Source organism: Salmo trutta, chromosome 6 (genome assembly GCF_901001165.1).
Source record: "Salmo trutta chromosome 6, fSalTru1.1, whole genome shotgun sequence".
Classification (NCBI taxonomy): Eukaryota; Metazoa; Chordata; class Actinopteri; order Salmoniformes; family Salmonidae; genus Salmo; species Salmo trutta.
In genome coordinates, this window is record NC_042962.1 from 30257827 (window position 1) to 30274355 (window position 16529).

The 16529-nt window shown below is 41.8% G+C and overlaps 1 protein-coding gene across 2 annotated transcripts in view; it reads right to left on the bottom strand.

Annotated features, from left to right (window-relative positions):
* The window catches only part of ptprn2 (protein tyrosine phosphatase receptor type N2), a 277091-nt gene that overhangs the window by 10912 nt on the left and 249650 nt on the right, over positions 1–16529 (bottom strand). For both annotated transcript variants that reach the window (XM_029756151.1, XM_029756150.1), the window contains exons 14-19: positions 12701–12848; positions 12419–12492; positions 8057–8134; positions 4878–4997; positions 3417–3583; positions 504–557 (exon numbers count right to left, since the gene is read on the bottom strand). In XM_029756151.1, coding sequence (XP_029612011.1) covers positions 504–557; positions 3417–3583; positions 4878–4997; positions 8057–8134; positions 12419–12492; positions 12701–12848 — 641 coding nt within the window. The remainder of the gene's footprint in view (positions 1–503; positions 558–3416; positions 3584–4877; positions 4998–8056; positions 8135–12418; positions 12493–12700; positions 12849–16529) is intronic.

Genomic DNA, 16529 nt, shown 5'->3' on the forward strand with positions numbered 1-16529 from the left:
GCATCCACATCAATGTAGGTGTTCAAAAACCTATTCTATTCTTATTTACAATAAAAGTAACAAAATACAACATAAGCACAACCAAAACAAACCGCAATCGCACTCAACAAGTTCGAAGAGTAATAAGCTTTATGTAATCATTGCCTGCTAGTAAAATTGGACCAAATACAAAAATTGTCACTACTTTAATTTACATATAGGTGAATTAAATACATATGACACCTTCAAATATGGGGGGCGAGATACATGAAGTGCTTTCATTTCTGAATGGTAAAACAGAGATGTATGAAAATACCCTCAAATAAAAGGTGACATTCTGTACTGTAGCCGCATATGAAACATTTGATCTCAAATCCAAAATGCTGAAACATAGAGTCAAATTAAAAGTTTTCACTTCACTGTCCAAATAAATATGTAGTGGAACGTATATTCTCAGTCTGTCATGTAATGCAATTGACACCCAGTGCATCGTTACAAGGTTATAATTATTGTAATATACTTGCCTGCAGTGGACAATTATTGGACAAGACCGACCCCGGTAGCACTTGTTAACCTTTCTGTAATGAAACAGAAGAAAGTCTGCTATTAATGTCACACTTCAAAACAAGCACATGTTTTGGAGCACATCTGCTAAATTTTACTAGATAAAAGTCATATAGTGTATTGCACATCACCAAATCAAATATGTGGATGACTCACAAAAAAGGGTCACATGCTGCTTACTGTATTTCAACGATCAGGAAAAATTCAGTTTGTACTTTTAGAGACAATAAAAAATTATAAAACTAAAATTCTGTAATTCAGTAATATTTGAACCTTTCGAGGCCCCTTGCCAATCAAAATAATGTGAGGGCAAAAGTCTTCAATGTTGAACAATACGAATGAATGAAGGGTAATTTAAAACCCCATATTGTGACATGTATTTACTGCCATGATGAATGCGGTGGTAAGATGTCGTGATCCGCAACGCATTAACCTTGCACAATTATAAATGTTACACACCACAGACACACAGTGGGAGCCAACTAGCCGTCTACACCCAGCTGTTGCCATGGAAACTACTGGCTACATCGGTCCTGTTTTATTTATTTTTATTAGTATTATTTTTTTTACACTAAATGCTCAGAGGTCATTTAGACAAGAGGCTGTTTCTTTCAAACTTCAATGACGTTTAAAAAGAAAAAAAAATTCTAACCCTACACAGGAATATTATAATTTTATATACAGTAATTGATGAAATACTAGCATTGTACGTGATATACAGTAGCATATAATTGTTGTGACCTAGCATGCATATAACATTTATAACAAACCATATTCCATTTACTACATATTTTAAAATTAACATTAAAATGAATAACACTTTTTGAACAATGAGAAGGAGCATTTGTTTGTGAAAGAAAAACGTCATCCAAGTAAAACGAAAAATAAAACGCATTTTACAGGTAATTTATCAAACAAACCAGGCATTTTCAGTAGTTTGAGAGTGAACAGAGGTGGTGGGAGTTATTGTGCAAACCAAAGGGGTGGAAAAGTGAAAGTGAGAGGAGCAGCGAGAGAGAGAGAGAGAGAGAGAGAGACAGAAAGTGTGCGCACAGGCCTGGCTGAAGAGACACGGTTTCCAATGATCACTTTTGTGACTATGCAACTGGGCTCATATTACTAGCTGCAACGTCACAAAAATGACACTGGCAACCGCTAATTTCTTAGTTGGCCAAAACCACTACACGAGCGGTGCATTGTGGGGATATGAGGGTCAAAGGTGGGATCCTGAACTCTTGTCTCCTGCTCCGGGAAACCAACCCCTTAAATCATTAGACCAAGAGGACATTTCCTCATGGGCTGAAGGTGACACTGATTTTGAAGTCGCAGGTAAGGGCTACCTTATCGTGAGAGCGCGAATCCTACTCACCTCCTCTACATGAGCCCGCTACCGTAGTGAGGGGGCTGGATACCAAATGACCTCTAGTGTAATAGCAATTACCCTTTTAGCATGGGGAGCTCTCTCTAACCTGCAGAGCTACTCCAATTAGATGGACTTACGTACCAGCAAGAGCGCAAGCCCCGCCACAGCTGAGTTCTGTATTCGTTATTAAACATGAAGCAGACTTCAGTATTTTGACTCAGCCAGTTGGGTAGCGTGAATAACCCAACAAGTAGGGGTGTTGGGATTACCCCAAACATGGGTTAATTTAACCATCAATTGGGTATTTGTTACTCTCATGCTGGGTTGACCTAGCAGCTGGGTCTTTTTTTTTAAACGTAATCCTAAGGGTTATTTTGAGGAGGCGTGTCGTATTAGGCTGTGGCTTTCAGCTAGATCTTATTGGCCACCCATTAGAGTAAATGTCTCAATAACCCAGTACCCAGCATCAATAACCCAGCACCAATAACCCAGCACCCAGCATCAATAACCCAGCACCAATAACCCAGCACCCAGCATCAATAACCCAGCACCAATAACCCAGCACCCAGCATCAATAACCCAGAAGTTGTTTAAAGAAAACAACCTAACTAAGTGACCCAATGCCTGCAACCTAGCAGTTGGGTCAACCAAACAATCCAGCATTTTTTTTAGAGTGTAGGTACGAGCTTTCAGCACCAGTAGAGGTCAGGGAGAGTTCAGATGATAGGCTAAAAAATTAGTGCCTTTCTTGGACATCATGTTTTTGCACTTCAGTTTTAAATACAGCACAAATATGAGAAGAAAGAAAATCACAGAAGAACAAAGCAATTATCAACTCGTTTTTTTTTCTGGTCTAAATTGTGACGAAGGAGGATAGAATTCCATCCATCCACACATCTGAAGGCACATATTCTTATTTGGAGTGGGATTTCCCATTCCTTTCAGGGTGTTTCCCTGGGGGCCTATTGCGGCTCTTCTGCCAGCATACATCAGATGAAGAACAAGGGAGGAGAGGTTAGACAGTCATTGGCTTTCCCTTCCATTGGCCCAGGTTTTTTAGTTTGACATTTACCATTTAATTGGCTGTTTGAATTAAAAAAATTCAAGCCATGCCATGAGGACGGTTAATTTGCTGCCTTGCATGAGCAGAGGAGAGAAAATAGCCCTACGATCAAAGAAGTAGTGCAGAAACATAAGTCTTACAGGAACAGCCATATAAACCCATTCTCTACAGGAGTTAAAGAGAAAAGATCAGCGGAGAGAACAGGTAGACAAGTGAAAGCAGGGCAACAACAAAAGGAGCGTTTTCATATCACAAGCTAACCCCTAAGGTTACAAAATTCTGGTTACTTTCCCCAAATTCCTACAAATCCCGGTTGGTAGATTCCCAGAATTAGGAGGGAATAAGCAAGATATCTGGAAATCTCCAAGCGGGGGGTTCTGGAAAACCTGGGAAAGTTACAAGAGACAAAAGGAGCAGCCGTTGGTCAGACGGGGACAGGTGGCCTACCTACGGAAGTCCAGCATGATCCTGGCTGAGTCAGGGATGCTGCGGTCCACCCAGGAAAGGAAGTGGAACTGCGTGACGGTGCGCGTCTCGTTGGTCTGCAGGTTCTTCAGGTAGAAACTCCTGACCAGGAAGTCCTCACACCAGATGTGTTCTGATACCAGGTTCACCTGCATAGACAAGGGAAGGGAGTGAGAACAATAGAAATAGAATCAACAGAACAGGCTTAAAACCTCTGGCCATGGCAATTTGACCAGTAAATTCATGGGTACACCCATTATGGCACTAATGACTTGGATAGAGATGTCCGTTCTAGTGATTCTATTTCTGTGGTGAGAACTACAGTATTACCAGGTACAGGTAACTGCCAAAATAAAGGAAACACCAACATAAAGTGTTGGGCTTCCACGAGCCAGAACAGCTTCAATGCACCTTGGCAAAGATTCTACAAGTGTCTGGAACTCTATTGGAGTGACGCGACACCATCCTTCCATCATTTGATGGTGGTGGGAAACACTGTCTCAGGCGCCGCTCCAGAATGTCCCATAAGTGTTCAATTGGGTTGTGATCTGGTGACTGAGACTACCATGGCATATGGTTTACATTGTTTTCATACTCATCAAACCATTCAGTGACCACTCATGCACCATCATGTGCATGTTGATTTTGTCTATCCACACTGGACGCGATCATGACACCAACTATACTAATTTGGGGACAGGTCAAAACACACATGAAACATTCATGGACATTCAGCTAGATAGGTGTTGCTAGCAGTTTGTCATGGGAGATGAACATTGAGTTGTTATTTAACCTGATCATGAATACGGTCCCTTTTTTAGCTGGTTCTTTGTAAAATTCTGCAACAATCGTGTGTTTCTCTACTCCGACGATTAATCCACAGATAAAAATGGAAGCCTAGTTAGTTTTTAGTTAGTTATCTTTGATAAATATCTCCTCATTCGTCTTTCAAGCAAACGTGTGGGATTGTATCCAATAAGGAGGGGACTTGCAGCTCGTGGCGTGTCTCAAACAGAACCAAGTTCTAGTTTAGCGCTTGGCTACGCAGACGCTCGCTCACGCGTACAAACCGTGTGGGGGAAATTATGAAGTAACAAATATGTGTACATTTATTTTGCACGCTCAGTGCACGCAACTTGGCCAATAAGGTTTGTATGTAAGCATGATGGGATGTTAATTGCTTAATAACTCAGGAACCACACCTGTGTGGAAGCACCTGCTTTCAATATACTTTGTGTCCCTCATTTACTGGTGTTTCTATTATTTTGGCAGTTACCTGCATATCAATTACTGTACAACAACTCTCCCTGTGTGACACCCCTGGACCAAATCAACTCCAAACAGATATGTGGAAGGACAATACCACCCCATTTCATAAAAATGAAGATGAATAATATATTAAACAAATAAAGAACACATCCTAAACAAGGATCATTGTTTTACCTCATAAACATGGTAGACATTGAAGCCCTCGTCCGGCCAGTACTGTTGACACTGTTTGACTCCATTTTCCGACAGGGGCGTTAGCATGACGATGACCACACAGCCATTCTCCCACACCATCTGAAGACACAAGGGAACATAGGAGGGCTCAAATCTAGTCATATTAACAACAGCAGGGCACTCATGAAGGATGAGTCAATACAGTATGAGTTAATACAGAAGGAGTCAATACAGCTGGCGCTAATACAGTAGGAGTTAATACAGTAAAAGTTAATACAGTAGATGGTAATACACTATGAGTCAATACAGTAGGAGTTAATACAGTAGGAGTCAATAGAGTAGGAGTCAATACACTGGGAGTCAATACAGTAGGAGTTAATACAGTAGGAGTCAATACACTGAGTCAATAGAGTAGGAGTCAATACACGGGGAGTCAATACAGTAGGAGTAAATACAGTAGGAGTCAATACACTAGGAGTCAATAGAGTAGGAGTCAATACACTGGGAGTCAATACAGTAGGAGTTAATACAGTAGGAGTCAATACACTGAGTCAATAGAGTAGGAGTTAATACAGTAGGAGTCAATACAGTAGGCGTTAATACAGTAGGAGGTAATACCCTATGAGTCAATACAGTATGAGTTAATACAGTATGAGTCAACACACTATGAGTTAATACAGTAGGATTTTAATACAGTATGAGTCAATACGCTATGAGTTAATACAGTAGGAGTTAATACAGTAGGAGGTCCTCCTATGTTGACAGCCGAAGAACCCTTTTGGAACCTTTTTTTCTAAGAGTGTAGAATAAACAAATGAATTCAATCAATACTTTTTTATTTAATTAACTTCTAAAGTAATTTAGTGATTAGACATCCCCACTCCATTATTGAGCACACAAGCAGAGAATAAAAAGAGAACCAAGTCAAAATCTCTGTTTGGGAGCTCTTTGAACCCTCACTGTGACTGGCTTATTCCCTGAACTCTAAGGAGAGAACAGAGGGGGAGAGAGAGAGTAGAGGGGGAGAGAGAGAGGGTAGAGGGGGAGAGAGAGAGTAGAGGGGGAGAGAGAGAGTAGAGGGGGAGAGAGAGGGGAGGGAGAGCGAGAGCGAGAGACAAGAGGGAGGATAAGAGAGAGAGAAAGAGAGAGAGAGAGAATAGCAGAGGGAGAGAGAGAGTGGAGAGGGTGAGGCCATGGTTGAGCAGAGGTAATGGAAAGGAGGGAAGGTGGAGGGCTGGGGGTATGAGGGTATGTAGTGAGGGAAAGGAGGGAGGGAGGAAGGGAGGGGAGGATTAGAGAGAGCTGCAGGAGCCCAGTGCGGATTAGACAGACCAAAGCTAAAGACTCCTCGTCTCCTGCACCTCTGTTAGTTTATTTGGAAATAGTTTTTAAGTACATTCAAGGCCAATGTAACAATACTGAAAGTTGAAAGACTCATTACTTATTGCAATCTTTTAAAGTCATCTCTCTGGGTATACTGTTGTTTTGATTTTCAATTATTTGCAAGTTATGATAAGCTAGTTTTAGTGTAAACTAATCCAAATATTCAGCTGTAAATTGTTTGAATTAGATTTGGATAATGGATATGTTGTTTATTCACTTGATGAAATAAAGAACAAACAAACAAGAAAACAATAAGCAACTTTTTCACGAGGTGCTTAAAAATGTGACATTAAAGAGTAACAACAGCACATTAACAAAAGTCCATTCAAAATGGTGTATTCAATCAAGGTGCACTTTTCAAACAAAGGGAAGCGTAATGGCTTGATAAAAGCATAATTGCTGTGTTACAAACCAACCATCTAACCTGACACCACTCACACACACAAATGCACGCATTCACACACACACGCACGCACACACACACACACAGACACACACAATTCGCGTCAGAAAAACACCATTATTAACAAGCATCTCTTTTAAAAATGACATCTGCCTTCTCAATAATGAAAACCTTTCCTTCTGTGTGGCATTACATGAATACAGACTACATAATGACATGTACGGACCTACTGTCAGCGTACCTTCAGCTCAACATGGGGGAAGTAAAGGAGCCAGCTGGTCTAATGGTTGCGTATCCAATGGCACCCTATTACTTATATAGTGGGCTACTTCTGACCAGTGCTCTATAAAGGGAATAGGGTGCCATTTGGTACGAAGCCTGTGCGTGTCTCTGGTCCATGCTTACATATTACAGACACAGCGGTACCACAGCTGATGCATTAACTCGACTGTATGGTAGCAATGGCCCTCATAATGACTGGGGTGCTTTCACATTAATGCATAATAACACCATTTGGCAACCCGGCATAAATCTGAGGCAGCAAAGCGTTGCTGGGTTGTCAGAATAGCAACAAAAAAAAAGTAAAATGATCCTGCAGTAAATGTACATTTCATAGTTTCATTAACCCCTGTAAGTCTAAGCCCTTAGATCGCAATATCTACTGAGCTAACATATGGAATTGGGTTAAAATTGATCATTTAGCCATTTGATTTAGAATTTTGGGAACCCTTTAAAATGAAACACTGAATTTGGTCTTTACTGCTATAGCCCATAGAAACACATTGAATAACACATTCATAAATGGCAAAACAGACGGTCCAAAAACAAATCGTAAGGAACAAGGTTTTGAAGCGTCTGTCCTATATCTGAGCGCTATAAGAAGCCTGGTACTGGGTTACCTTCAAAACGACACCCCTGAAGCTTGTGTGTGCCGTATAGCAGAACAACTGACACCTTTGTGTTCGTGAAGCTCCCCCTTTCGATATTGGTGACATATCAGCTTGTAGCTCCAATGGTTAGACCTGGAGAGTCAGTTTGGTGAGAAGACCTCTTCAAAGCGAGGACGCCCGCGACAGAGTTCAGACGACTGCCATAAAGCTTGTGGATGTCGTAGAGCCAAACGACCAACATTGTCGTTTTCATGACAGCCTCATGGTGGTGGTGACTTATGAGTTTGTAGCTCATGCCGTTTGGGATTTACAGACGATTTCGTGACAATTGTCTTGTCGGGATCCTCTCTTGTGGAGAAAAAAAAAAAAGCCGCTTTCACCAGCCCCATGTTACGCAATAGACGCAAACTTCATATCACCACGAGAAACAGCAAGTCTGGAGCATAAACACACAGGAGCTATTCAGCATTCAAAATGACATCGCCGATCATTTTATGGGTTACCTGCCAGAAGTCAGCCACGGTGGAGGGTAGAGGGCCTTGTGAAGAGATGTACATGGGGTTCCTCGGGTCATGGTCCATCTGGGAAAAGACGGGAAGAAGAAACAAGAGTTGTGTGCGAAAACTGGGTGAACTCTTCTGTGTAAAGGGACAAGAACATACTGCCTGGCTGCGTACCAAATGGCACCATTTGGAACACACCCAAACCCCTGTCTCTACAGTTAGAGCTGGCTTATCAAGACAGTGAAACAGCAGTCCATGCATTCTCTCTGAGGGATCTAAGGGTTGTACTCCCACCTTTTCTCCTCTCTGGCCGTCCGGGTCTCCGTTTTTGTTTTCACATTTACTTCTTCACTCCGTTCACTTCTCTCTCTCTCTCTCTCTCTCTCTCTCTCTCTCTCTCTCTCGCCCCCCTCTGTTACCTTTCCCCCCCCCTCTATCCTCCAGGCATGGCTATTCTTTAATGCCTCTGATTAGAGGAAGACCATGTTCAAAGGAAATGACATCGCCTCTCCAACATATTATTGATGCTAGTCAGAGAATGTCACAGAGGCCTATAGAAGAGGCGATCGGGGTGTCTCTCTCCTCTCTCTGTGTGTGTGTGTGTGTGTGTGTGTGTGTGTGCGTGCGTGTGCGCGTGTGCGTATGGGTGTGGAGTGTTGGCATGCAGAACCCGGAGATACAGAGGGTGGAGGAAAAGATAGAAGGAGTTCTGCAATTGCCCCTGAAGCTCTGTTTTATATTAAAGAGCCAACATAATGGGCTTGATACCAGCTCTACATCCAGCTCCACCGAACAAGACCCTGGCCTTTACCGTCTGTCTATTCATATTAGTCTGAGAAAGCCAATGAACCAAGGGGAGACTACTAACGTTTACAAAATATCAGATATTTACAAGACAAATTGCACATGAGCATTATTAGTCATGGCTATTGTTAAAAGGAGAAGAAGAATAGAGAAGACACATGAGCATTATTAGTCATGGCTATTGTTAAAAGGAGAAGAAGAATAGAGAAGACACATGAGCATTATTAGTCATGGCTATTGTTAAAAGGAGAAGAAGAATAGAGAAGACATGAGTAAACCCTTTGGAATTTAGGCTATTTTGTAACACACAGACAAAGCCATTGTTTCATTACAGAAGATGGCTTTTTTTATATTCGGCTGATTAGAGGCTGGTTATTTCGGTGAGACCATCAGTCAAACACACTTCAAGCATCATGAATGTGTAATGATGGGGTGCAACAGAATTTCTATTCCCCAAATAAACACTTTGGTTTCCATTTAAGGTGGGCAGCCTGCGCTAACCAGAGCTAACCAGCTGAATCAGTGCACTTCAGTTCATTGGGCATTTGTACTTTATGGGTTCCATTTTGCAATGTGCCAAAAAACATGGTTGTTCTGTATTTTTTGAGGTAAACATGGTATTACGGTATATTCTTCCACAGTCCGAGTTCTGTTTTGTATGAAATGAATCATAGCCCTTGTATGTTCCTATGCTTTCATACTGCAAAGGTTCATACAATACAACCGTTTCATTCAATAGTCTTGCATTGAGATAAGTATATATCTTAATATAGAGAAGAAGAAAGGGATAAACCTTTGTGTTACACAGAAATCAGTCCTGAATCTCCACTGGATGACACTCCAATGACTGACATCCACACCCATTACTATGGAAATGGATGCAATTGTGCAGCACTTACAGGGAGCCATTTAGGGCTGGAGCAATAACAGAGAGGAGACAGAGGCTGAGTCCATAAAGGCACCCTATTCCCTGTTATAGTACACTACTTTTGACCAGGGCCAATATGGCTCTAGTCAAAAGTAGTGCACTATATAAGGATAGGGTGCTATTTGGGATGCTCCCAGATAATAATACCAGGATCTGCTGTAGAGACACAGTAGATTGTCTTAATGGACGTCTTATCTTCTTTTATGAACTTCTTTCTTTATGAGATTTCATAGTAGTTATATTAGCACTGTCTAGGGGAGATGATTATAGAGGTTTAGCTAAATTCTAATCACTTTGACTACAGATGTGAAGCATAAGATATGGAAACTCAGTTGAGTTTTGGTAGCTATACTCAACCATAATATGAAGCTAGCTAGCATGGTCCATTAAAATGCACCTGGATTTACAAATACGTTTTGTAAGATCACCCGGAATTCCTGTTGCCTAGCCGTGTTATTTGAAATGGCATTTCTGGAGAAGAACTAAAGAAGAACCTCAGTTAGATAGCGGTGCTTTGTTAGCATCACACTCTCCTGCCTAGTTGAAATTCCACAGATAGCTTTTTATTTTTTTTATCCTGACAGAAATGAAAGACTTGATGCTAAAAGCTAGAGGCTCCAGCTCCCTGTTAGGCAATCTCAAGGACACAGACATACAGTAGCTATGCGCTGCCTGACATCACTGTCTGAATACTAAAGGCAGCACATGAAAAGATGGCCTCCGTATTTCAGCTTCTCTCCTGCTCTTCTCTCTCTGTTGGTGGGAAAGCTAGATAGACCTTGGGAAAACAGCATCTTTACCAAATAAAAGTAGTTTGGTTTGAGGTTTGAGGTAAAAAAAAAAAATCGAACAGAATATTCAAATCTTATTAAATATTTAAACAATGATTCCCTTGTAGTGCACTACTGTTGACCAGGGCCCATAAGGCTTTGGTTAAAAGTAGTGCTATTTAGGGAATAGAGTGCAATTTAGAACGCAGACACTGCGTGCTGGATTCCTTTCAGCTAAACCTCACACCAATGACATTGTACATTGTGGGTGCCCAATCGTCTGTTGACCTGAGCTGAAGAAGTTTGGAGGAGCATCGGGGCATAATGGGTGTCTAAGGTAATTTTTTGTGTCACCCCTCCATGTCTGTGGGGGTAGAGAGGATGCCCCCCCCCCCCCTTACCACCCCATTACCACTCGAACCCGGCATTCCAAGAAAAAGATGACAAATGATTTACTTGCGGGCCATTTCCCTTGGGCTAATGAGGAGGAAGAGGGTGTGTTGACAGATGTAATTATGGTAGTTTCGCAGGGCTCAGCCAGGGGTCCTGTTGTGGCGTAATTACCATGCTTTCATCCGTACAGCGCTGGATCACTGATTACTGTGTCTACTCCGCTCTGCTCTGCACCAAGCACAGCATAACCCACTCTGACTACTAATAGCAACACGGAGGAGTGGAGAAACGACTCCAAATGACAACTCCACTTGTCATTTAATTGTTTCCCACTTTGAAAGGAAACGCAAATACAGGGAAGAGATCATTTGGTTTGATGTTCTAATATTGGAGAGATGGAAATGGATCATTACAGATCTTGAAAGGACAATCTTGTAGAAGTTGTTCTTATCAAACAGAGACTGAAATAGGGAGGAGAGCGATGAGATTCAGCCCAACGACAACACGAATAAGTAGAAGTCGATTTTATACTATGGCTTCAGAAGCAGTAATACGTATAGATTGTTATAATGAAAGGATGATATCACTATATCTTAACACATTATGAATGCATTAAAAGGCATGAAATACAATAAATACACGAGGTCAACAGTGCTTGACTTGGTCTGAAATAGGTGCCGGTAATAATTTTTGGTAGACAGCAAATTCTCCAGTGTAAAAAAATCAATAAAAAAACACTGAGAGTGTCAAATCAACACTGAAAGCGTTGAGTCTGTGGACCCATATAGACACCGTAACAGTGTTAAATGAACACACTGCTTATTGTAAAGCCTTATTCAAATATTTCCCAGAATGCCACCCGCGACAGCTCCGGTGAGCTCCTGCCCAAGTCAAGCACTGGTGTTCAAACTTCCAGATGTCCTGTTAGGTGGTATACAGTAATAGGCTTTTAGTCCATCTCTCCAAAGAGTTTTCCCTGCTGTATTTGAAATGCATGGTTTCCTATTCTTTTTCAATGGAATCCATCTCTAGCAGCCTCAGGGAAATCAGAACTGGCATTTACTATGAAATGTTTTTTATTTATTTTTTATACAAGAATATAACCCTGAACTTTTCTGATATTTGAGCCGTTTTGGATTTGTTCTGGGGACACATTATTGAGTCTAAATAATAATACATTCATTGTTCTGGAAAGAGTACATTAAAACCGAGCTGTTATCTCAAGAGAGCAGCCATTTTCAAAACAGGGAAGGTGACAAACTATTATTTCACAAGACACGGCAAATTCATTGAGGTGCAAAGTGTGGAGGAACAAAGGCGAAAGGATCAATAGGCACATTTATGACAAATCACAAAAACAAATTGAATTCAAAATCAGATCTCAACTGGCCTTTGTGTAGAGCTGCAACAATAAAGCTTAAAAGAAACATTAAAGCGAAGGAGTATGGGATGTGGACTGGTACTCACAATTGGGCTAGCATTGATGTAATCGGAGTTGCCATGGTTATTCTCGGCCTTCAAGGTTATTCTGGAATGATCATCTGTAGTAGAAATACATAACTCACCACACATTTTTTGCTTTTCCACGATTGAAACATTGAAGTATTGATAAATGATATGGAATAGAAAATACTGTTTTTCTCCGTCAGTTCACATGGTCATGAATAACCTAGTAATCGACTACTGAGAGATGTGGTCGTACTGCGGTCAATCCCGACCACACGGTCAGAGAGGTGTAAAACTACTCACAGACAACCACGGCGTCGGTGCGGTTCCTCTTGGTGTTGTGTTTGTCCTGGCCCACGTTACAGGCGCCGGGCTCGGCCAGGTAGCCACACATCGCCTCCCACTCCCTCTCCAGACGGTTCTTGTTCTTCAAGTGGTCCTCCATGTACGACTGAGCAGACAAAGGGGAGAGAAACGGATGCCATTTAAAAATAACCCACATAACTAAATAACCAAACAAAAGGTAATGAACTGGAAATGCAAAGGTAATTACATATAGAAACATTTCGAGGGGAGGGATGGAGTAGGGTGCCCCCAGAATATAGAATATTTTGTGATTGTCATTCGCTGTCTAGGATAGATCAAATAAAAGACAAAACAACTAATGCCTATGTTGTAGACCCACTCTATTTCAGTGGATCTCAAAAGCCTTCCTACCTACACACTGGAGCAGAATACTAAACCCATGTCATCAGACAAACCAACAGACAGGCTCTAGACAGCTCTAGAGCCATGATCAGGTACAGTATCATGGTAAATGGAGGGGGGGGGGGGGGGTAAATGCATGAGGTGTTGGGACGGTAGGGACCACCGAAAACCACTCCTCGCAATTAAGACCCCTGAAAGGCCCGTCTGCACTGGAAATACTTGGAAATACTGGGCGCTTCAATCACCGTCTTTCAAACCTGCTTGCACAGCCCCTGATAAGATTGTCTGCGTTTAAGCCGTCGATCGGAGAAGACAAAATTGAATTAGCTAGGGAGACAAAGGAGAAAAGAAAAGCAGGGGGATGAAGAAAAAAAAAACTGAACACGCAGCTCCTCTCATAGACCAGGAAAGGTCTTATGGAGCTCGGAGGCTGCGGAGAAGACTCCTTTTTCAGAGGAACATTGTTCGCCTGACGCTTGTATCGACGCTCCCTGCCCCCCACGGGGTTAAACGGTTTAGACCGTCATTGTGTTAGGCCTGCATTGTGTAAGCAATACCCAGATGTGCTCGGCTTTTATCACACATTAAAGACGGTGGAGGTGCGTTGGCTTGGGGAGGTGATGCACGGTGGTTATCTACAGCTCAGTTAAGGCTGTCAAACAACTCTCAACATGGACACAGCAGACACGTAGATATATACAGGGACATACTTTGAGATAGTACAGCACATTATGGGAAATTAGCCCCTCAAATATCCCCTCTTCCGCTATTCACTATAGGAAGAAAATATGAATGTCAAGTGATATCTCCGTCAAAAACTAGCAGACCGTTTTTGACAGCAGTTTTTAGCCTAGTGGTTAGAGCGTTGGGCTTGTAACCAAAAGGTTGCAAGTTCGAATCCCCGAGCTGACAAGGTACAAATCTGTCGTTCTGCCCCTGAACAAGGCAGTTAACCCACTGTTCCTAGGCCGTCATTGAAAATAAGAATTTGTTCTTAACTGACTTGCCTAGTTAAATAAAGGTAAAATAAAAAATTAAAATTCTGAAGTTCCGGTCTGCGTCCCAAATGGCACACCATTCCCTATTTTATTAAACCTTTACTTTATCAGGGAGTCCTAATGAGTCCAAGGTCTCTTTTACAGATGAGCCCTGAATTACATAAATGACAGAAAATACACACATCAAAATCTAAATTCAAAATTCAAACAGAAAGAAAAACGTGGCCATGAAAAACAAAGATTTTCATCAGTAAAACGGTCCTCAATCAGCGTTCTGAATTGGCCTAAAACATCACATTTCAGAACATTCTGAAGATTGTTCCACAGACAAGGTTCAAAAACACTAAAAGCTGATTTACCTAACTCAGGAATTTCCAGAGTAAGCCATCCCTGAGACTGAGTGCGGTAACTCGTATGTCTAAAGTATAGTAATGGATGTTATGTACAGTGGGACTTTTTGTAAAAGGGCTTTATATATGAAAACATAGGAATGTATCAACCTACGTGACATCAAAGAGGGCCGACCGACTTTCTGGTAGAGAATGTAGTGATGAGCACTAAAATTGTCGCCTGTAATATGGCGCAGTGCGCGATGATAAACTGCATCTAACGGCTTTAATGTAGCGGCAGCTACGTTCATATAGATGACTTCGCCATGATCTAGGACTGATAGGAACGTCGACTGAATAATCAGCTTTCTACTACTTAGCTATTTCTATAGAAGAAACCCATTTTCATTCTCAGCTTCTTAACTAACACATCAATATGCTTTTTATGAGACAGCTTTTCATCTATCCAGATGCCCTGATATTACCTTTGACCAGGGCACCGGGAATACGGTGCCATTTTGAACACATTTTGGACCCGTGTCTTGACAGTTGACTGACAGGGTGTCATGAACACTTGACAGAGCCAGTCACATGCAGTTCTCTTGACAGTGGGGAACAAGTATATTGGCCTCGTCTCAAATGGCACCATATTCCCAATAAAGTGCACTACTTTTCACCAGGGGCCATGGAGCTCTAGACAAAAGTAGTAGACTATGTAGGGAATAACGTGCCGTGTAGGATGCAGACGCTGTAGCTCCACAGCACGACACCCCTCCCACTCCCCACCACAGACATACAGTATAAACTCTATATTAGTACATACTATACATTCAGAAGGGCTACAGAATTGCCGCCATTCAACGGCTTACTCTGCGTCTATCACAAATTGTAATACAAATGTTGTTTTTTATGTGGAAGCTTTGTATGTAGTGATGTAGCAGCCTGAAAGTGGATGGGATGAAGCAGCGGACCACCTCCTCTTCTAGAGGCAGAGAGAGTGTGTCCTATTCTCTAGTCTACATAGTACACTACTTTTAACCAGAGCCCTATGGGCCCTGTTCAAAAGTAGAGCACTATGTAGGGAATAGGGTGCCATTTGAAATGCAGTCAGAGTAACCGGGTTCAGTAAATAAGGGATTAGTGTCTGGGCTGCCAATCAAAGATGCTGAGAGGACGGGTGTCAAGGAAACACTGAGTAATCCCCCTAACAACAGCCCTCACAGGCCACATAGAGAAGCTACATTAACTCACACTGAGGAAATAAAGACACAATAGGTAACACAACGTTGCTACTGTATTGTTACTGTCATAAAAGTTGTGCAGGTGTGTACCGAGAGTCCCTAACAGTCACTGACTGTGAAATACTGTGTGAAGCCACAGGGGATACAATGGGGAAAGTATAATGTGTCTGAAAAGAGTAGTAGGCAGCCTACTCATAATCTGAGGTCAGGGACAACCTGGAGAGGAAGGGCATGGCAATCAGTCCTATCATTCAGGGATGGAATAAAAGGGAATAAAATCACTTATACATGATATATTTGCTATTATAAACTGGGTGGTTCGAGCCCTGAATGCTGATTGGCTGACATCCACCCTATATCAGACTATATACCACGGGTATGACAAAACATTTATTTTTACTGCTCTAATTACATTGGTAAACAGTTTATAAGAGCAATAAGGCACATCTGGGGTTTGTGGTATATGGCCAATAGGACCTTGTCGTGCGTAAGAACAGCCCTTAGCCGTGGTATATTGGCCATATACCACACCCCCTCGTGCCTTATTGCTTAATTATCCTCTCCTGCCTTACTCCAACAAATTATTAATTTTCAATTAGATTTGACATGGAAGTAAGTCATAAAAATGATGCAATGTCGCCTTGGGCTTGCTATCGATTTTCTGAGGCAACAAACAACCATTTACGGAGGGTACATATACAGTTAGAACGGATATTATATCAACATCCCAACCATATCTACTGGACAGCATAAAAACAGTCCCCAAAAAAATAAAACATGACTCCAAGGGAAATCAAAAAGGGAACAACAAGGTAAAAGCAATAGGGCTGAAAGTCTGCCAGCAGAATCACATAGC